This window comes from Rhodnius prolixus, unplaced genomic scaffold (assembly GCF_049639745.1).
Source record: "Rhodnius prolixus isolate KJV_2025 unplaced genomic scaffold, Rpr scaffold_7, whole genome shotgun sequence".
Classification (NCBI taxonomy): domain Eukaryota; kingdom Metazoa; phylum Arthropoda; class Insecta; order Hemiptera; family Reduviidae; genus Rhodnius; species Rhodnius prolixus.
The window spans coordinates 3,613,027-3,634,838 of NW_027411582.1; the positions used below are offsets into that span (position 1 = coordinate 3,613,027).

At 35.2% G+C, this 21,812-nt stretch overlaps 1 protein-coding gene across 9 annotated transcripts in view; it reads right to left on the bottom strand.

Moving 5' to 3' along the window:
• Positions 1-1,026: 1,026 nt before the first annotated feature.
• mino (glycerol-3-phosphate acyltransferase mino) overlaps positions 1,027-21,812 on the bottom strand; it is a 63,510-nt gene continuing 42,724 nt past the window's right edge. For 7 of the 9 annotated variants that reach the window (XM_074113475.1, XM_074113470.1, XM_074113476.1 and 4 more), the window contains 13 exons: positions 18,524-18,809; positions 12,839-12,991; positions 11,251-11,423; positions 10,930-11,163; positions 10,088-10,275; positions 9,711-9,946; positions 9,474-9,621; positions 7,943-8,127; positions 7,607-7,757; positions 7,321-7,520; positions 7,136-7,231; positions 5,725-5,905; positions 1,027-3,203 (listed from right to left, as the gene is read on the bottom strand). In XM_074113475.1, coding sequence (XP_073969576.1) covers positions 3,016-3,203; positions 5,725-5,905; positions 7,136-7,231; positions 7,321-7,520; positions 7,607-7,757; positions 7,943-8,127; positions 9,474-9,621; positions 9,711-9,946; positions 10,088-10,275; positions 10,930-11,163; positions 11,251-11,423; positions 12,839-12,991; positions 18,524-18,787 — 2,397 coding nt within the window. In that variant the 5' untranslated portion in view covers positions 18,788-18,809 and the 3' untranslated portion in view covers positions 1,027-3,015. Of the gene's footprint in view, positions 3,204-5,724; positions 5,906-7,135; positions 7,232-7,320; positions 7,521-7,606; positions 7,758-7,942; positions 8,128-9,473; positions 9,622-9,710; positions 9,947-10,087; positions 10,276-10,929; positions 11,164-11,250; positions 11,424-12,838; positions 12,992-18,523; positions 18,810-18,957; positions 19,113-21,812 lie in introns of those variants that run through there. The other 2 variants (XM_074113473.1, XM_074113474.1) reach the window with 2 other exon arrangements.

Below are 21,812 nucleotides of genomic sequence, written 5' to 3' on the forward strand. Positions count from 1 at the left end.
ACAAAGTTACATATCTGCTTTACAGATTTTTTTAAAATTTGGAATAAGCAATTCTATCATTATAATCCGATAAGGTGTTAAGTCGGAACCGTAACTACCACTGGAGAGATCTTTTTAAAGAATGATTATAGTTGCGTTCCCCCAAAACCATCCTCAATAACAATTTTTTTGAAAAAGCGTCTTGAATAACATAGGAAGGTATTTGTACGTAAATAGCAAAATTAAACTGCGATTTCAGTACTTCCTTTTAAGTGGAGTAAAAAAAATAAACTACGATTGCAGTACTTCTCCCTAAAAGGCAAAGAGGCAAAGATCTTTTAATCGAACGACAATTCATTGATTTAAATCGGTTCACACATTGATAATTTAAACGATTGCAGTACTTCCTCTTAGTAGGTGCAAGAGCATCAGCAACGTAGAGGAGCTTTAACCACTTATTCGAGCTGAATTTTATCAAAATCGGACTAAGCGGTTTTAGAAATATTGGTAATAATAGTTTTAGAAAGGGCCTTATTTGGGTGGGGCAAACTCCCCTCCTTATGAGGCACGGCGTCGAGACTTTTAAAGTGCAAATCTGTACAAAATTTCCTTATACTTAACATTTTAAACTGTAAGTTTTTGTTAAGGAGATAGTGATATATTGATGGGAGAAAGACGATAAAATAAAAATTCAATTTTAGAAATGCTTGGCGGGCCGCGTCTTGCTCATCCTTGATTTACACCATCATTCAGTAAATTTTAGTAAAAAAAAAATAACTAAATTTAATAATTAAAATGAAAAAATTTAGTACATTATTCGTTTTATTAAAGCAGAGATCAGTCGGAAAACTGCCCCCAGGAATTTTGAATATGCTTTTCACTATTTTCTTCGTGTTCAAGTTGTAGTCAGGTTCCTTGATTACCTAGTTTTGTTGTGCATGCAGCAACATGCATGTCAGGCGCTCTTGGTTTTAATTGATATCGGTAAAATTTTAAAAATAGAAAGCACTTTTTTTAAAGAACTTTATTTTTATTCTTATTTTATAAAAAAAAACACACTTTTCTTCTCTTTTTTTTTGTTTTTGTTAAAATAGTACAAAATAATAAAACTATCAAAAAAAAAAAAGGACTGAAAGTCAAAAAAAATATACAATGAACAAAATTCCATTTAAAGAACATTTTTTTCCCCCCCAAAATTTTAAATTTTAAGAAATTATTTTAAAAACAATAAGTAGTTACAACTTTAATTAAAGGAGAATTTTGATGTTTTTAAAAAAAAAAATTTCTTAAAATGATCTTATTTTAAAAAAATATATTTTTTTTTTTTAATTACAAAATTACTTCATTTTTATAATTTTTTGTTTTGGAAGACCTTTTTTCTTAAAATATTTTGCGGAAAATGTAAAACAAACTCAGAAAAAAAAAAAAAATTACAAAAATCTGTTATTTATAAAAATAATTTGGGTAACCTTTTATCATACAATATATAATATATTTTTTTTAAAAAATAAATGACAGGTACTTTTTTTTTTATTTATTTATTTATTTTTTTAATGAGCAATAAATCATTCATTCGATTACTTTTTTACTTAGAGAAAACATTATTTATTTTTTTGCCTTCATTTTGAAATAATTCAAATGGGTTTAATGTTTTATTTTTAATATCGTTTAAATTGAAGTACCATAAAAACATATATTTAGACAAGTCTACTGAACACTAAGGATAGACAACATAACATAGTTTACTTCAAAAATATATCACAATGTACATAGTTAACAATATTTATTTTTATTATTATTATTCTTTCTTTTTATCAATATATTTAAAAAGGAATGTGATTCATTTACTCTCAAATAATAATAATATTAATAATAAAAATAAAACGTGGCTGACAAAAACCTAAAAAAAACTAAAAATAAAATAAATACAATTTTTAAGGCAGAGTTAAATGAAGGGCCCCCCCATTACACTAGGAATTCATCAAAAAAATTATGGGTTCATTTTTTTTTTTTTTATTCCAAATTATTCCAGCCCCAGTTTTAGATTTTTTAATTTTTTCCCAACTTTTTATCGGGAAATAAGCATAAGCAAGTCGTTTCTTCTAAAAGGGGAAATCACATTCACTACTAATGGTTGCCTTTAAAGAATACGAGATAGGGTGATAATAATGCATAAAGTATTGGTGGGAAAAAACCGGCAGAGAACACCAGAAATGTGACCCACCAAAGTTGATGAAAGAAAGAAGCAAAAAATTAAATATTAGAAAGATGCAGAAAAATACATGGAAAGTAGGGCGCTAATAACCAAAAAAAAATATATAATACAATATAATCGATACTGCATTTAATACGATACATGTAATTTCAGTATTTCGATTAAAATTTCTACTCTCATGTGCAGAAATCTGTAATTTTCTTCCCCGCCCCACCTCCAGCGAAAGGTCAAGGAACTTTAAATGGGCAAATCTTCCTAGTAATTTTTTTTTTGAGAAAATAGACGCAGCAGTTCATATTATTTCTTTAAAAAAAAGATCAATTTTGGGTAATTAATCGAAACAGCTGAAACTGAATCTGAATGGTCCATTGCTGGACAATGATGTCGCGATTAATCACACCCACACATCATTTGAGTTTCCCCCCCCCCTCCAAAAAGAAAAATCCTTACCCCATAAAATTTGAGAGCAATGTCAATTTTTTTAAACAAAAAAGAAATAACTTATCAAAACAGTGATACAGTACAAACTGTTTTTCCTTTTATTTAATTTTACCTAAATTTTTCTCGTTCCTTAAAAATTAAATATTGTCAATTACAGTTTTCTTTTTGTGAAATAATAATTATTAACAAATAATAATAATAATAAATGAGCAATTAACATTTTCTTTTTCAAATTCATTTACAATTAAATAAAGATTATATTAATCTCTAAAATAAACAAATCTTATTAAACAAATGAACATTTTTTTTTTAATAATATTTATAAGTAAATATAAAAATTAACGAAAAAAAAAATGGAGATTGTAATTACTTTTTCCCATTTAACTATCTTGATAAATATCTTGAAACTTGGTTATCTTTTCAGCGATTGGTTCCAAAGTTAATTCATTTTCACATGGTTGATTTAGATAATAGATTTTGGTACCATCATGGTTATGACATAATAATACATTCATTTTTTCCAATAGTTTTATAGAATTACGTATAGCTTCAGTCGATAAACTTTCACCTGTTTTAAAACAAAAAATCCATCAAGTTAGGCATGAAATATTAGTAGATTAGCTCTATTTATTTGCTCCTAGCTTATCTCCTAGATTAAGGAAAGTATTGGCGAACGTGTCAAAAATTTCCGGATTTTGGGTTTTTAAAGCCCAGGGATGGCAAACCTTTTTGAGACGTGGGTCAAATTTGGTTCATTTTTTTTTTTTTTATGGTACATAGCTCTTGGGGTCACTAATGCCCATTTGCACAAGAGTTACGAGGGTCGTTTGAAAAGTCCGTGCAAAGTCAGAGAGATAGCACCACTGGCACGTATCGAGGTTATGTTTAGTTAGTAGCATCTCTTGGAAGAACACACACCAAGTTTCAGCCAGATCGGTCTATTTCTTTGTGTTTGGCATTCGTTTGAATCGAGGAAGTCGAGTGATTTTCAAAAAATGGACGAAAAAGAATTTCGCGTGTTGATTAAACACTACTTTATGAAAGGCAAAACGCCTGAGGAGACTAAAGAGAAGCTTGATAAACATTATGGTGACTCTGCACCTTCGATTAGAACAGTTTATAAGTGGTTTCAAAATTTTCGGAGTGGCCATATGGGCACAAGTGACGCTGAACGTTCTGGACGCCCTGTTGAGGTTACTACTCCAGAAATCATTGATAAAATCCATGATATGGTTATGGATGACAGAAAAGTGAAGGTGCGTGAGATTGCTAGTGCTGTGGGCATCTCGAATGAACGGGTACATAATATTTTGCATCAACATTTGGACCATGACAAAGCTATCCGCAAGATGGGTGCCGCGATTGCTCACGCTTGACCAAAAACGAAATCGTGTGAAGTGCTGCAAGGACGGTTTGCAGCTGTTCCAGAAGAATCCGCAGGACTTTAAGCGTCGTTTCGTCACTGTGCATGAAACATGGATACATCACTACACTCCTGAGACCAAAGAACAATCTAAACAATGGGTTACCAAGGGGGAATCTGCGCCAAAAAAGGCGAAGACCGTTCCTTCGGCCGGAAAGATTATGGCGACTGTCTTTTGGGATTCGCAAGGAATAATCCTCATCGACTATCTGGAAAAGGGTAAAACTATTACAGGTGCATATTATTCATCGTTATTGGACCGTTTGAAAACCGAGCTGCAAGAAAAACGCCCACGATTGGCCCACAAAAAAGTCCTTTTCCATCACGACAACGCACCAGCTCACCGGCTCAGCAGCTGTGGTCGCAAAATTAATGGAAATAGGGTTCTAACTCGTTTCACATCCCCCCTATTCACCAGACTTGGCTCCCTCGGACTACTATTTGTTCCCCAATATGAAGAAATGGCTGGCGGGAAAAAGATTTTATTCAAACGAGGAGGTAATTGCAGAAACGAATGGCTATTTTACAGACTTGGACAAATCCTATTATTCGGAAGGGATCAACAAACTAGAGCAGCGTTGGACGAAGTGTATAAGCCTAAAAGGAGACTATGTTGAAAAATAAAAAAGGTTTACCCCAAAAAATTAAGTAGTTTTTATTTTTGCACGCACTTTTCAAACGACCCTCGTAAGTTTGAAAAATTTTAAACTGTATAGTTTCAAAATTAAACATCTTTAAAATTCAGTTGGCTTAACGGGACGAAACAAGTGGCTATGGAAGTCTCTTTTTACAAACATAACTGAACAAAACCTTACAAAAGTGTGTTTTATCTGAATAAAAATCTAAATATGGTTATTTGCTTTGGGTTGTCGACTTTTTTAATAAACAAAATATGAGTAAAATTATACATTTTATTTGATATTTTGTAAACACTTTTGCTTTATTTCAAATACTACAAAAAGCATTTGTCGTCATTTGCGTTTTAGAATTGTAATGATCAAACTAGAGGTTATTAGATAGCATTCTAAATTGCTTTTGTGTCCAATGCGTGATTGAAAAAAAAAAATACAGATAGAATATAAATTATCCACACAATTAGAAAATCTAAATCAACCCGCGTAAACAAACAAATGGTTGCCTAGCAATTGTGTGGGTCAGTGAAAAAGCTTGCGCGGGTCATAGGTTCGCCATCACTGTTTTAAAGGAAGTATTAGTTTTTCAGGTCTTCTGAGTCCCATAAAAATGATTTTTACGTAAATCTGTGTTTGTGATCAAAAATGCTGGAAAATCGCTGGAAGTTCAGAAAATTAATTTTCTGGTTTTTAGGTGCCCATTACCAGTCAAGGGAGCTGGCTTCGGGACAAAGGTTTAGGTTATAGTCTAGGAAGGTTTAGCGTCATTTTAGAGTGTTTACAGTTTTTCATAGTGTTTAACGACGGTGAAATATAACTAGTCATTTAATTATTATTTACAGGTATTTTATTGTTTTAATTATTTATGTATTAATGTTTTGTATTAATTTATTTATAAAATTATATTCTTTACAGAATAATAAAATCTGTTTTTGAAAACCGTCTTACAATTATCAATTTTATTAGGTATAATATTAAAAGTCAACTATCTCTAATCAATTAAATACTAATTGCATAAAGTAAAAAACACTTACCACAACGAATAACACCTAAATTTATAAGACTAGTAACCTTTTGCAATATTTCCTTTACAAGTTCACCCTCAGTTATCTGATGTCCAATCAGAGTAAACAGGTGATTGAATGTAACACTATACGTATCGATTAATGAATCGAATAACACTGCATAGTATTTCAATTTTTCTTTATCGTTAATCTGCAAATGAAAGGAGAAAACAAAAAAATTAATAAACTGCGTGGAGAAAGATTTATTAAGATTCTATACCAACAGGGGGAATCGGTCAATGCTGGGGATGTGACGCTAAGGTTAGAAATTATAACCTTTTAAAGGGAGAGGAACCTCTCTTAGTGTACAAAAAAAATCGAATTAATAATAACAGTACGGACGGGGAGCTGTGCCCTTAAAGTTCACTCGTATCCTAGACGGTGCCCTTATCCAGGTATTGCTCAATCAATTATTGTCTCTCTGAGATTTTCGACTGGAATCCATGTTAAGAGTAAAAGGGTGGGATCCAGTTGATCCAGACGCTAATTTGAGGTAAAATATCCCGGTAAGCCTAGGGCAAACTGGCCACGATCAGTTTCCTATTAGCAACTAGCCTAACTGTAAGAGCTACTATTCCAACAATAGTCTTGAGATCTCCTGGTTCGAAGTGGAAGAAAAATGGGCTCTCTCACAGCGTGTGTACAGTAAAACTCAAAACAAACAAATACACACAGTTCAAGTCTGATATTTCGCTTGAATAAGGGTCACCACTGGAAAATAATAAAGATATTGGACGATATCAGCCAATCAGAATAACGAATTTACAGGTTCTTTTTTTTTATAGTTTTCTCAGGGCAGTATTTCCGTTTATTATTGTATAGACATGAGATTAAAAAAATGGCTGACCGGAAGTCCCATTTCTCTTTATAGATTTATAAAGTGAACATCATGTATAATATCGTTGATTTTATTGTCGAAGTACTGAAGAGTATCGGATTCACATTCATCATCAGAGGTTGATTACTCAATTTGGTGTATCAAGAATTTCACTTTAACTACATTTCCATCTCATATTAGATACAGGAAGTGTAGAGTTAGACGGAAATTTAGTTAAAGTTGAATTTTCTGAGCCAAACTGATCTACCACTGAACTTCATTCTGAACAAGTACTATACGTTAGTCAACCATTTGATTTTCTTATTTGTACTTTGTGGAACAAAATATAAGTTGCATGAAATTTTAATCACGAACTGCAGTTAGAGAACATCTGGTGAAAGTTTAAACCAGGTTTATGGGGGAGAGTGTTTAATCATTAAAACGCTCCTGGTTGCGCCACTAGTCGACCTTTTGGTTAGTTTTAGAGGATCTGCGTTTTCTTAAAAGGAGAGTTTTACTCCTTGTCTGGGTCACTTCAGAACACAACAACCAAACGGAACTTACCGAATAAAGTGGACTAGAAATAATTTCTTCATCATCTTCATCTTCATCGTGTACAAAATCTAGATTCCTTCCTGCGGACCGAGTATCTCTAGGAGGCTGTAAAATAAAAACAAATTCAGCTATAAGTGACCTGGAAAACCTCCACAGGGAAACTTTATAAGACATTCTGTGACTTTATTACTTACATCGTGTTTAACTAAAATCTCATTAATCACAAAAGAATCTAAAACGTCATAAAACGCGTCAATAAGTGATTGGCATGCTTTTGTAAACAAAAATTCATATTGTAGAATGCCACAGAGTTCGAAACATGTATCTATGATTTCATCGCTTCTAATTCTCAGATTATATTTATGGCGCTTTGATAATGCCATAATAACCCTGCCTGAAATAATAATAAATAATAAATAATAAATAAATGGAAGTTAATTAATGAAAATTCAATGAGAAATTCCAGTTTCAACTACGTACCAAGTACACCGTCTAAGGCGAAGTGAGGTAACAATGTATTACTGTAGTAGGCTAGTTCTATGACGTTGGGTACTATGGTGACAGGTTTTAAGAACAGGGAACCGTCGGGTTGCTTCTCTCTTTGGACAAGTCCAGGACCTAGGATGTCAACCTGTTGCAGAAATAAGGAACATAAAAAACAGAAAATCTTAAAAGTAACAGATAGACAGCTCCGGTTGGATTACCTCTGTTGATTCAACATTTTAAAGCAATCATATTCTATATTCTAGGATTACCACGCATTTTCTGGAAGGATCTCTGCCAGTTCAAAATTGTAATTGAAATTATACTACTTACAGCATGCTCTATGACATCCACACTGTCCCCGCTGAACCCAGTATCCTTGTTCGTCGCAGACAATTGATTCCGGAGTTTATCGAAAGACAAAGTGAGATCGGACAGACTGACACCATCTCTGTGTATGTTTAATAATAGAAACGCTAGTGCATTGGTCGACATTACGGCCGTAGATCGGCTGCAATCTGTAATTAAAAGAGAGAGATTCGTTATTAATTTAAACTACTCTGCTTTAGAAACAATTTAGAATCTGGAGTTTTAGACTCACACGACTTTCTCTTACACTTCTCACAGCTGTAAGAGAAAAATAATAGTTCAAGCTTTTCAGGATTCTCAAATTTTTTAGCAACATATTTTTAATTTATAGTAAATACATGTGGATGTAGACATGTAGATAACTGTGAAATTCCCAGACTTGGCCTATTAGAGTGATTCGAGTTTCCACTTCTGAGTTTTTAAGCAACTCTTAACTCGATTAAGCTTTAGAGTAAATCGGAGCGGAGGTAATTTCTCCAACTCAAGGAATTTTAGCAACTTATTTAACTCTTGATAGTAACTGTATAAGTGAATGCACCAAACATTACATTAAAATGGTGGCTTACGGGAAGGGTATTACCCCATTTTCTCTTCTGGAAGTGCTCTCAATTGAAGTTTCCTTGATGTCGTTTCAAATCAAAACTGAGGAGGGAATACATCATACACAATGATACTTTCGAATTTGGGTTTATGATCGCTAACATCCTGTTAGATCCCAATGGAGCACCAAAACGAAATATAAAATTTGATTTATCGGTTTTGAACAAGTGTTCGCTCACAACATTTCATAATGCGACCCTTCTGGCTCTCTTACTGGTGATAAGCGATAAGGCCAAGTTATCTAAGGAATCCCAGGATCTGTGATGGTTCTAGGGGAGAGTACATTCTTCTTCACCACCTGGTAACTGACTAGTTATCAATGGTCTTCCTTGGTCTGTCATTGGAAGTGTGTAGGAGATTCCCTCATAATTCCAGACCCAACTTCTTCAATGTTCTCTATGTGGTCATTGCCCCGTGAGAGAACTGCTTGTAATACCTTTTAACTGTTCATATATTCCAGGTAGCATCGGAGCTTTCCCAAAGCAAAGACAGTTATAGTCCTGGACAGTACTAAGAAGATGGGAGACGAGCGTTAGTCGGTTATAATCTTCCTGAGGGGCCCCATAGCATGTTTACCCGCAAAGCTCTCTCCAGATTCATTCAAAATTGGCTATAAACGAGTTTGAATATGAGGGCATATACGCCTCTAACGCTGATGATTGTCCAGGATCTCTGCGAGAACGGGAGTTGGTAGATTAGTGAGTCCACTTCCTTGCGCCAGATACCTCTGCCGAGTCCCTCAAGAAGGACGTATCCCGTCCCTCACTCATACAGATTTACATAAAATCACAACCATATTCTACAAATCACACACTCATTTCTAGGGAAGTTTAAGCTACTAAAAATTCACAATCAGCAGCAGTTTTTACTAATTAAAAGCCAAAAAGAGGCTTACCATAAATTATATGCCTTGCAATGCTATCTACAAGTTGTCTTTGCTCTTCCACGACTATGTCTGTCCCGTAAAGGGACGCTGAAGATGGAACTATATGCAACGTTTCATTCATATGTCTAGTTTTACTTTGAAATGATTTTACTAGTTCCTAGAAAAGAAAAACCAATGATTACAGAAATTATATAATTTTGAAAAATTCAGCTAGAGAACTACAATACGATAAAATAAGTAACTTACAAGCAATGAGAATGGTTGATTGAAATCCACCCTGACAATGCCATAATGACTAGTTAGTGCTTTCCATATCCCTGCAATGGCTGATCGGAAGGTTTCCGGTTGTTTTGGCGCACCAGTCAGCTCTCTGACAAAACTTCCTTCCACAATTTTCTCATAATTAACACTAACCGGCACCAACAGTGCATCGTCCAAGATTCCCGACAGATATGCATCCACAAAGACTGACAATAGACCACCTGGTGGAATAAAGAGGAAGCAGTTCATTAGGGGTTCATTTCTACTGTTTACACAGGAATATCCTCAACTGAACTCAAGGAACCCTGAAGAGTGAACAGTAGCCCACTTCCTTCCTCATAAATGATGATATTCATACCCACCTTTAGGCATACAAGGTTTTCCAGTTCTAGTTCGTCCTCCTTCGATGAAAAATTCAAAATAATGTCCCGCTTCCAGGCAGAGTGTCATATAATTATGGAGTATAGCTCTGTACAGTTTATCCTTTTTACCAGAAATTGGATCAATTCGTCGTTTAATGAAGAAGGCGCCTAAACCGCGCAAAATCCTCCTGAAGAAAACAAAACAAGAACGTGAAGCTGGCAATTTTATTAGAAATAAGAGTTTATTTTCAAAGATGGTTCCGCTTAGAAAAACCTAAATAAACATAAAAATGGACTGGGAGCTGAAATATTTTGTGCTCTCCTGCAGCAAGAGGTAGTATAGTAATGGCGCTGATTTTTCAAATTTGGATTTTCTTTGGAAATGCCCAATTTGAGGTCCCATGAGATCGAGAATTTTTTTTTTTTGTAAATCGGACTTCGTGCGACAGTCTGATAAGCGGGTGTTGGAGTGACACGAGTCTACCTCCAACGTCCCTCCAGATCTGCCACAAAATTCATTTTTATAGAAAGGCATTCTAAATAAAGCTGTAGATCTATGAGTGAGTGTATCGAGTTAGGATAATAATTTTTTCTATTTTCAAGAAAATCTAAAATAAAAATGGAAAAACCGTTCTGTAACGGCTCCAGATGGGTTTTCGCTATGCTGCGTTTCTCGAGTTTGAGTGCGAGTTTACAGTACTCACTCAGATGGACCTCTTTTTCAGTCTCAGATCTCGAAAAAGTGTATTTTAGGTGGAAACTAACAGTAGAAAATACGACACAAACACAATAATTTGTTTTTTCTTTGGCTTTGGGATAAGTGAAAATAACTGTAAAATTACCCAAAAACTGGAATTCTGAGATTTTCCCCAGCTGCAACGATCGGTGCCCTAATATTGTTATTGCAGAGAGTAAAAGTGACGGCAATGTAGTCAATATGGGATCTGTGAAGCGGCAGAAATATCATCGGAAGTCCTCGCTTTGACGCTTCTTTCAACATGTCCACCTGGGCTTCCGGTATGGAAATACTTTTGAACAATATCGGCAATGTCTTGTAGAAAACCCATGATGAAATTCTGCAAAATGAAAAAAATTAGTGAGTACAAACTTAAAAGCAAGATTTGCCAAAGTAATAAAAATTCCAGAGATAAATTTTGACTGACCTTAATACGAAATTTGACAATTTAGCGTGCATCAATGTGAGAATTTGTGCGGCTCTTTTGCGCTGCTTCTCCAAAATGGCGTTAAAGCCTTGCTCATCAGAGATACCATACTCTTCGGCCACATCTTGCGCTGTCTGATATATTGCCTCTTTTACGTTTTCATCTTGTAAGACCTGTTCAGTACATTGAAAGATTTTTTATTATTTTTATTTTTCCAAAAGTCTGCAAAAAATGATGATGTGGCGGGGCTTTATACTCCCGAGTCTGCACAGCAGGTATACCCCCCTCAGGAACACTTACTGTTAAACGTCTCCAAATCCTCTAAGTTAAAACCGCCCCAGTACATCAACTACCCCCGTATGAATCGGCCACAACTTAAGGCAAGAAGTGCACCACCTGTTCACACCAAGAGGCGTTAAAAGATAACAACTGAGCTACTTTTTCTAAAATGTTGCCCCATTCTATGATCAAAATGTATGTCCAGCATACATGCTGCACTATACAGGGTGAACCAGTAAGTATTGTCCATAGGCCTACTGTGTGTAGTACATTTACGATGTAAAGCGGAGTTCAATGACGTATTGGCCAACTTCATATTTTTCTATGTTCTTGAGCGACGTCACTTTAAAGTTTTTTTCTAAAATCATTACTTTTTTCCAATAAAAATGTTATTACTCAGAAAGTTTTAGTCCGAATTCAATTCTGGATGACACGGTTAGAAAGACAGATAAATTTTCTAAAAATTGATACCATTTCGAAGCATAAGTTATTCTCCAAACAGCCTCAATCTTCCTCCGGATGCTGGAAAAATAATAGTAATCGAAATTTTCAAGAAAACTCATTCGGCCCTTACGTGATCATTTTCAGACTTAGGTGCTGGCACTTTTTATAAAAGTTTTCTTGATTAATGTGGGCTTTCAAACGGTATATCATTTTCCAGGATTCCTTTTATCTTCGTATGAGAAATTACGTTTGTTTTTACAAGAAAACGTGTTCACGAGCCGTCCGTTTAATCAAGACTCTTAATTCTGGAGAGCGACTTCTGGTTTTTCTCTCCCCGGAGGAGTAACATCCTTAACCCAGACAAGCCCCTCACAAAAACACAACACATGCAGAGTGCCGTTTCCTCCTCCTCTTCCTGACAGAACCTACAAAAGGCTATCATCTGCCAGGCCCCCATGCGTTGCATGTGTTTTCTGAGCCTGCGGTGGCCAGTTAATAGGCCTACAATTATCCTTATAGCCCCACGCGGGCCTTGACGGATTAATTCTGCGGTCAGCCTCGGGCGAATAGCCTCTAATGAACTCCTTCGCCTGTCTCTGCCTAGTGGTGGGCTAGCCACCACTCCTGAGACCTACTCTGCACCCACAAGTTAATGGCCGCAGTCATGGTCCAAACTATACTAAGCATACAGGACCAAACAGGCAGCTCTAAAACCCATCAAAGAGATTGCTATTGCAGTCACCTGATTTGTAACCACAACAGAATATAACCTCCACAGAATGAGCCTACACCTCCATATCACAGCCACTGTGATGAAGACATACCAGTTAATTAACCAAAAAATTAAATTAAAAGAAAAACTTACCGATTCATAAATATAAGGATAATGAAACCCTTTGAAGGTTAGACAATGGCGCACCGTTGAAAACCATGATTCGAAATATCCTCTTGCTTTTTTGCTAATACCAGTCTTCAGCACATCTATCACCGGAAACGTATCCTTATCAGGTACATTCTTCTGTAAAAATAATTTGCGTATGCTACTAATTACCAGTAAACTAATCAAGGCATTCCACAATGTAATGATACACATGTTTCCTATTATTTAAGGGCCCTTAAGGCTTAAGGCACGAACCCTTAAAATATAATTTGATAATTTGCCCCTTAAATAAAAATAAATAAATTATTAGCACAGCTGATCGTTTCAACTACATTATTCCTCCACTTAATGCTCCCAACTAAACGTGGAGAAGAATAGAACTAATTTTCCCAATAGAATACAGAAAAGAGAGATGTAAAAAAGAAAATCGAGATAAGATTTCAAATTAATAGATAAAGAAAATTTATAAAAATCAACTAATCAAACTACATCAGTCTCCTAGTAAAAAAGAAAACTATAGTTTAACCTTTTGACACTAAAGATATAGTGCAAGAGCTTATCATTAAAAAATTTGATAAGCAAAATAACTGACAGTACTTTTCGCCACAAGGATATCGCAATGACCTCTTCACAATATTTCAAAAAAATAAAAAATAACATAAAAAACTACGAGTAAAAATAAAAAGTATTTTGCAATTATTTTTTAAGGTTGAATTTTTGTAAATTAGTAATTTTCAAATCGCAAAGTAGGAGAAACAAATCGCAGACGTTTCTAGTACTGTGAGATTCTCAAATAAGACCCCCACAAATATCTTTAAAGTTCTTTAAAAAAACTTAATTTTAAACCTTTTTCTCGGTGGGGAAAAATCAATGAAGTAGGTTCAGTAGACTTCCGTCGAAACTGGCCATTTCGATAGTTCTAAAAGTGGTAAATCTTAGAATGAAATCTCGATTCTTAAGGTCGAAACTAGAAAGCCCCTTTCCCCCCCAAATCAAATGCCTAAAGTTGGTCCAACTATGAGTATAGTGGGAGTACGAGAATGACGCGTCGAGTTTTCGCAATAGTTTTTCCTTAAATTTTTCGTGAGATCGTGCAAAAAACGTTTGCTACAAATTGAGTTTTCACCGCTCTTAGATCGCCGCTTTTAGATCTTCTAGGAAAAGCTGAAAGTGGTTTTCAAAGAATGGCCAGGAGGGTGACGGAGGAAAATCATTCTAACGAAAGATCCAGTTTTTCGTGAAGATTTTTCTTCCTTTTTTTTTTAAGTTCTCCAAAGATTTGCGAGGAATATCTGAAGGTAAAGGGATTTGCTAGACTACATTCTAGGCGTTTTCCTTAGAAAAACCTTTTTGATTGAACTCTTCGAATTAAGTATATACTTACTACTCATACTGTGGGCTCGCGGTTCAGTTTCACTTGGAAACTTTTTACATCCAGAAAATTGAAAATTTATTGGGTTTTCAGGGAAAGCGAGCATTTTGAGGTTCCCATTTGAAGTGTTTTGAGAATGAAACTGTTTTATAGTCTCTTACTGTGAAAAATTGGTTTACACAGGTTTTCCTGTAAAAAAAGGATTTCGACGTTTTTCTGAGAGGTATCCCTCCATGCTATTATCTAATAAAGTAATATTTTTCTCACCACTCATTCACAGTTATAAATTCTGACATTTAATACAAAATGTTAAACGTTAAATACAGCAAAAATGGTCTCACTTAAAAAATCACTAGTATAAACTTACATTTATTCACAAAAAACTTAATTATGTTTTTTTTAACTATTTATTTAGTTGATATAAACAATAAAAATGTGACAAAAATGAATAAACACAACTTCTCAATAAACATTACTATGGAAGCATGAGTTCACTGCATGATGAACTTTTATAACCTTTCCACCACCTAACCTCAAATAAATAACATCTGATCCGTACTAAAACAGATGATTCATTTCTACTTCTTAATCAATGTCGTAAAGAGAGTGAACATAACGATTAGAAATAATTCAATTATCGCGTATCTAATCACAAAGGAAAAGAAAAAAGAAGAAATAATTGCAGATACTGTTTGTTTCGATTTGCCCTTGATCGATTCGCACTAAACTAATTTGCACTACAAAATGTAAATAAAACTATCAGTGGAAAGGTTATCATCACAGAAAAAACTATCCTTTAAAGAATTGACGATAATCTAGGAACTACGATTTCAGTATTGAGTGTTGCTTATAACTCAAAAGTAATCGAAACTCAATTAAGTATTCTGAATTCTATTATAATTTAGTGCAACAAGAACCCTGATAAGTTTGAACTATATCAGTTTATTGGAAGTGATAGTTTAAAATAGTGAGTCTGTTAAATAATTTATTTAAGCAATCAATCAATATAATGCATCCATCTGTTTTGGTCAATAACTTCAGACTTACAGTTTACAATTAGACAAAGTGCCTACCGCCTATCAGCTGTTCTCTAAAATAGTAATATCATACGATTCTAGTGAATCATGCAACAATGCCCCCAATTCATTTGCAAATTGAAACACAACACTTCTTAAAAACATAATATTATTAAAATCATAAAAAGATCCTTTTATTACCTCACATAAACACCATGAATTCATCACATAAACACCCGTCATTGTTAGCGAGAACACAAACAAAATATAATAATTTTGTTTAAAAAAAAAAGAGAAAAACAATACAAAAAGAAAACCTTCTTAAACCAGATGATGATGCTGTATGTCCCCCCCACTTTAGCACTTGATGCTCCTTAGAAAAAATCTAAATTTAGATGGATACACACTTTCTAGTCAAAACCTACGCATTATTATAAGAAATCTCTATTCAGTGCAGTTTCACAGCCACACAGTCCGGGCAATGTGAATTCAAAAACTTGTCGGTAGTTATTGCAGCCATATTCAGATAACCAGTGTGGCGTAGCGTGGTAATTTCTTTTAAGAAACTAGAAAATGGTTTTTCAAAATGATTTGGAAAATTATCAAATGCTTCCACAGAGAGGCCGAATAGGATGTAGATTTTCTTTCTTTACGATCTCTTGCACGGTAAGGAAAGTATAGCGATTATGCCAAATATTTGATAAATTAAGTTTTGTACCAGAAATATATCTGTTTTGAGATTTCCAGAGTTAAAAAAAATTATGTATTATAATATAGTATAATATACTATGTGTATGCATAATATTCCCAAAATTGAAAATCGCAGGAATCTAAAACTTTATATTTTGATTTTTTCGAGACATTTTACAACCGGGAATACCACTGAGTAGATTTAATTTAATTTATTTTTTTGGTATCGATTTTCTGAGAACATTGAATTACTTATTGTTGAGACAAGCTTTCATCTAAAAACAATTTCTGAGGAAAATGAACATTCCTATAGAATGGCCGTGGTTATGTTTCCCCTGCTGTAAGACGAAACGCGGCCTTTCATGTGGTTTTGATGTGTGGCTATTAAATAACGAGACTGATGCTGCTACAGAAGAACTTAAGCATGCGCCAAATCCTAACGACTTAACAGCTGTGCAGCATAAAGCCTTCTCTTTCGATTGTGCAGCGTCTCACCGTGTTTGTAGAAAAATCTGTGTCTGACTGGAACCTGACTGGTTTGTGTAAAAGGTGTTAGTTTTAGTTTTGCCGAAAACATCGATACTACACATGTAGTAGAGCAACGAATTGTCGTGAAATTTCACATCAAAACTTGGTAAAACCGCTACTGAAACTTGATCTTTTATTAAAAGAAGTTTATGGTGATGAATGTTAATCACGTGCGTGAGTTTTTGAGAGGGTTCAAGCGTTTGCAAAGATGGCCGAGAAGACGTCGGAGATGATGACCGCGCGGGTCGCCCTTTCAAGCCCAAAACGGATGAAAAAAATCGATTATAATTAATCAACATTACTACCGCGTGAGGTGCTTGCTCAACTCTGGTGAAAGAGTAAGGAAAAAAACTGCCCGATTTGTGGAAGAACAAGTCACGGGGTTCTCCATCAAGACAACGCGCCGACGGCTCACACTGCATTGTCTGCCGCAAGTCGACGTTTCTAGCCAAAAGTTCAAACATCCCAGTTTTAGGCCTCATCCGACTTATTCGCCTGACCTGGCGGTCCCATGTGACTTTTTAGATCTGTTCCCCCAAAGTCAAATCTGCATTAAAAGGAACACGATTTCAGTCCTCCGTTGAAGCTGTGAAAGAAAAAGCGGCACTCGTCATGGAGGAGCTCAGACAGAAAAAGACTTCCAGCACTGTTTCTGAACAATGGTAAATTCGCATGGAGCGTTGTAGGGATAGGGGAGGTGTGTATATTGAAGGTGATAATAACTAAATATGTATAAATTTAAAATAAAATGTTTTACAGCAATAGTCTCGTTATTTATTAGCCACACCTCGTAGGCCTGTTTAAAGAGCGCGATATTCAAAATTATTTGCCAAAAAAATCACAATGTCAGCCTGAAAAATGGTTATAAAAATCAGAATACGAGGGTCGTTTGAAAAGTCCGTGCAAAGTCAGAGAGATAGCACTACTGGCGCGTATCGAGGTTATGTTTAGTTAGTAGCATCTCTTGGAAGAACACACACCAAGTTTCAGCCAGATCGGTCTATTTCTTTGTGTTTGGCATTCGTTTGCATCAACATTTGGACATGACAAAGCTATCCGCAAGATGGGTGCCGCGATTGCTCACGCTTGACCAAAAACGAAATCGTGTGAAGTGTTGCAAGGACGGTTTGCAGCTGTTCCAGAAGAATCCGCAGGACTTTAAGCGTCGTTTCGTCACTGTGGATGAAACATCGATACATCACTACACTCCTGAGACCAAAGAACAATCTAAACAATGGGTTACCTAGGGGGAATCTGCGCCAAAAAAAAAGGTGAAGACCTTTCCTTCGGCCGGAAAGATTATGGCGACTGTCTTTTGGGATTCGCAAGGAATAATCCTCATCGACTATCTGGAAAAGGGTAAAACTATTACAGGTGCATATTATTCATCGTTATTGGACCGTTTGAAAACCGAGCTGCAAGAAAAACGCCCACGATTGGCCCACAAAAAAGTCCTTTTCCATCACGACAACGCACCAGCTCACCGGCTCAGCAGTTGTGGTCGCAAAATTAATGGAAATAGGGTTCCAACTCGTTTCACATCCCCCCTATTCTCCAGACTTGGCTCCCTCGGACTACTATTTGTTCCCCAATATGAAGAAATGGCTGGCGGGAAAAAGATTTTATTCAAACGAGGAGGTGATTGCAGAAACGAATGGCTATTTTTCAGACTTGGACAAATCCTATTATTCGGAAGGGATCAACAAACTAGAGCAGCGTTGGACGAAGTGTATAAGCCTAAAAGGAGACTATGTTGAAAAATAAAAAAGGTTTACCCCAAAAAATTAAGTAGTTTTTATTTTTGCACGGACTTTTCAAACGACCCTCGTATAGCAACATCTTGCTTTTTAGAAAAATATTTTGAATGGGCCCAGTGTTGGCGCAAAGCTATACCACTGCTGGTTGACCAGTTAGTAAGCGGAACAATGGTTTCAATGGCCGCCCCAGTAATACCAACATCACACAATATAACACCACAAACAAAAAAATTGATAATTAATAATAAAAAAAACCCCTAAATTAATTATTTTTAATAATAATTATAAATAACAACCATATAATTACCCTACTCTCGGACGAACATTTTTCGCATGCTAGCCAACTTATTGGCCTACGTTCACAATTATAAAGACTTAAATATGGTTTCTGTTTTGTCTGATACAATACTTCATCGATTTGTTTTTTAGCCTCGGTACGCGATTTGGTCAACTGTTCGCGTCTCTTCAATTGATACTGCGTTAGATGATGATGCAATGATCTTGATGATTGGATGATGGGCGCCGTTGGGTCGGTCATCGTTGAAAATGCATCGTATACCTTCACCGACATTGTCTCTATTATAGCTCGTACTCTGTAACATAAAAACAAAAAATTAATTATTTAAAAAATTTAATATCAAAAAATCTCGTGTGTGACCACTCACACGACTCCTTCTTACTCCTGTAAGTTTTTACTAGATCAATTTTTTCTACCCAACAACATTAAAATGTAATTCCTACCCATATTGTAAAGTTGGTAAAAAACACACTGAAACGTTACTCGGGTTCAACCACACAGTGCAAACTTGCACTATACATGCAATGTTGGTAACGTCAGTAACCTGGTACAATGCTCGGGTACCATTTTGGTCCAAAAACATTGTGGCTTCCTCTTCTAACGGCACCTGAACGAAAAATCAAAATTTTTAACATTTCTACGATTCTTCGTTTTCTATTTTGGGTACAACTCAAAACTCGAAAACGATTACTTCCGGTAAATACACAAAAAAAAAAAAATTCGAGAATCTGCGCACGATTACATGAAATACCTGCTCCTCTTACTTATTGCTCAGTAAATGATATTACAAAAAAATAAAAAATTATTTTGTTCAGTAGAAATCCCCAGCCTGCCGTACAGTTACCTTTTCTTCCTTTTATGACGACGTTCCAGGTAAGTGACCGCCATGGTTACCAACCTAACCACAAAAAGGAAATTCCATTAATCCCGGAAAATAAAAAGAGTCAGTTCATTGTACACCTTTAGGACTTCTTTCTGGTGGAAAGTTCAATTTCCTCAAGTTTTAAGATCAAGAAAATTCTTTGGTTATTTATTTATTTTTCATTTTCCCTACTCTCGACAAGTAAAAGAAGGTGTACTGTAATCGTGCAGATTCTCGATTTTAGGACTGCACCGGAAGTATCCGTCCCCCTAAGTATATTACAAGTGCTTTTCACAATATAGTCTGTGCGTGCGTAAAAAAAAAAAAAAACAGAATGTTGAAATTTGTCCTTCCGCTGACCACTAGAGGATACGCCACATTGTTCAGCCGGAAGTTGCTACCTCCTTACTGAATCGAATTCTCCAGTTTTTTTGACTTCCTCTCGAAAAAAAAAATCAAAGCCCAGAATCCGAAAATCAACAGGAAGAAAAAAATGTTGTGGACGAAAGAAAAAATATTATGGACAATAGAAATGCTTCAACAGAGCAGTCTATTAGCAACCGTGTTCAAGAAGCACCTTAGCAATATTAATTTTGTTTTTGCTTAAAGGATAATGAAAAAAATAAACCCCATTTTTATTATCCTGAATATCGAACTGCGCGGTATATTTCTTTAGGCCAAAAATATTTTGAAGATCCAGTTCGGAAATACAGTTTCTTTAATTACGATGCACTAATCTCCATCTAGGAGAAGTGATAGATGGTTAGGTTCCCCTCAAATGAGCCATTACTGTTTATTGTCCCGCCAATGCCACCTGTATAACTAACACTGTCCGGTAGGACAGTTGTATAAGGGGTTGATCGTCAAAAAGTGCACGAAAAAGCGTAACGTTGAAAAACATCCAACTTTGACTTTTTATTTTTTTTTTTTATAAAAGCTAAAATTCCCAAATTTTCTTTAAAATAAAGGGCAAATCCTCCTTTATGACTGTTATTTTTTTGCAACAACATCATTTAAATAGATTTGGTGAAATATGTTGCTGAAAATGAGCTAAAACGGCATTTTCAAAAATTGTTCTTCTAAACGCGAGAACCGTGATGTATACACGTCAAACACACTTAACAGGTTAAGTAAACGTAGATCTAAGACTTTTTACTTGAAAGACTTTTAAAGTTAATTAATTTCAGAGCATTTTGAGCACTCCAAGACATATTAAAGTAATAATTTACGGCTCTACAAACAGCGTAATGTTACAACAATTAATTTTACCTAAAATTTACAAAACTTGTACAGACTAGAACTCTAAGAATTGCAGTAAAAGGAGAATTCGTATGAGATTCATCCCAGAGATTTTATGTAGACAGGGCAAAATAAAACCCGCCAATCCCTGTGTCACAATGTCTTAGCTGTTACACAATCCTTTGTCTCTCTCCCACATTATCATCTGAAATGACCACCCATACAATTGAAAAAAAGAAAATTAAAATAATAACGGCCGAAGAATGTATTATCTATAAATTTATGGGAAATATTTTATTAAAAAGTATAATACAATAATTACAATATAACCTTGAAATAGTCCACACTATGTATGCGAATAAGCAGATTATTGCTATTCTAAAATATTGTTTATCCACGAAGAAGGTTATAATATTGATATCGTAAAACTCGTTCTTTTTTTGGATTGGAAGGTGCATAATTCCTATTCTTAGTTTCTACCATTGATAAATTGAGGAAGTGACGTGAATGCACGAAAAGTGATTTTAACACAAATTGGTGTCTGTCAGTCTGGGAGCATCTAAACCAGTGGTTCTCATGAAAACCGGAAGTTGTCGGGTCTACAAATTTAATATTTGTGGAGTAGGTGTCACCCCCAATGAAGACACTAGTGCTATGACGTAATCAGCCAAGCGGAAGTGTTATTTCACGATCTATAAAAATTTTTACTTGTAATATTTTCCAGGTGAAAACCTGCTTTTAAAGCCAATCAAAACTTCTACGTAGCAAGAGAAAACCTTGGCCAATACAGGAAGTGCCCCCCAAAAAAAGAAAAAGGAAAATGTGAGAAAGGAAATTCGAGATAATGAATATCACTAGACTGTTTTTTGTTTTTTTTTTGTTTCGCTTGCATTTAGAGTATAAGATCGCACGCTTTTTTTGTGCATATATAAGATTATATATTTTCCGCCCGTAGCGGCGGTTTGTGCAAAATGTTTGTAGATCGTAGTATGGGCGCTCTCTGCAAATAACCAGCAGCATTCTGCACACACAACTTTCACTTCATGGCACCTGGATTCATTACGTACTTATTCCGCTTGAAGAAAGAAAGTAAACTGTGCCAAATTTTCGATTTGGGTCTTGGCACCGGAAGTATCCGGTTTAATACGAAAACTTGGCAAGTATTTTTTTTTTTTGCTCAACCGGAAACGCGACAGT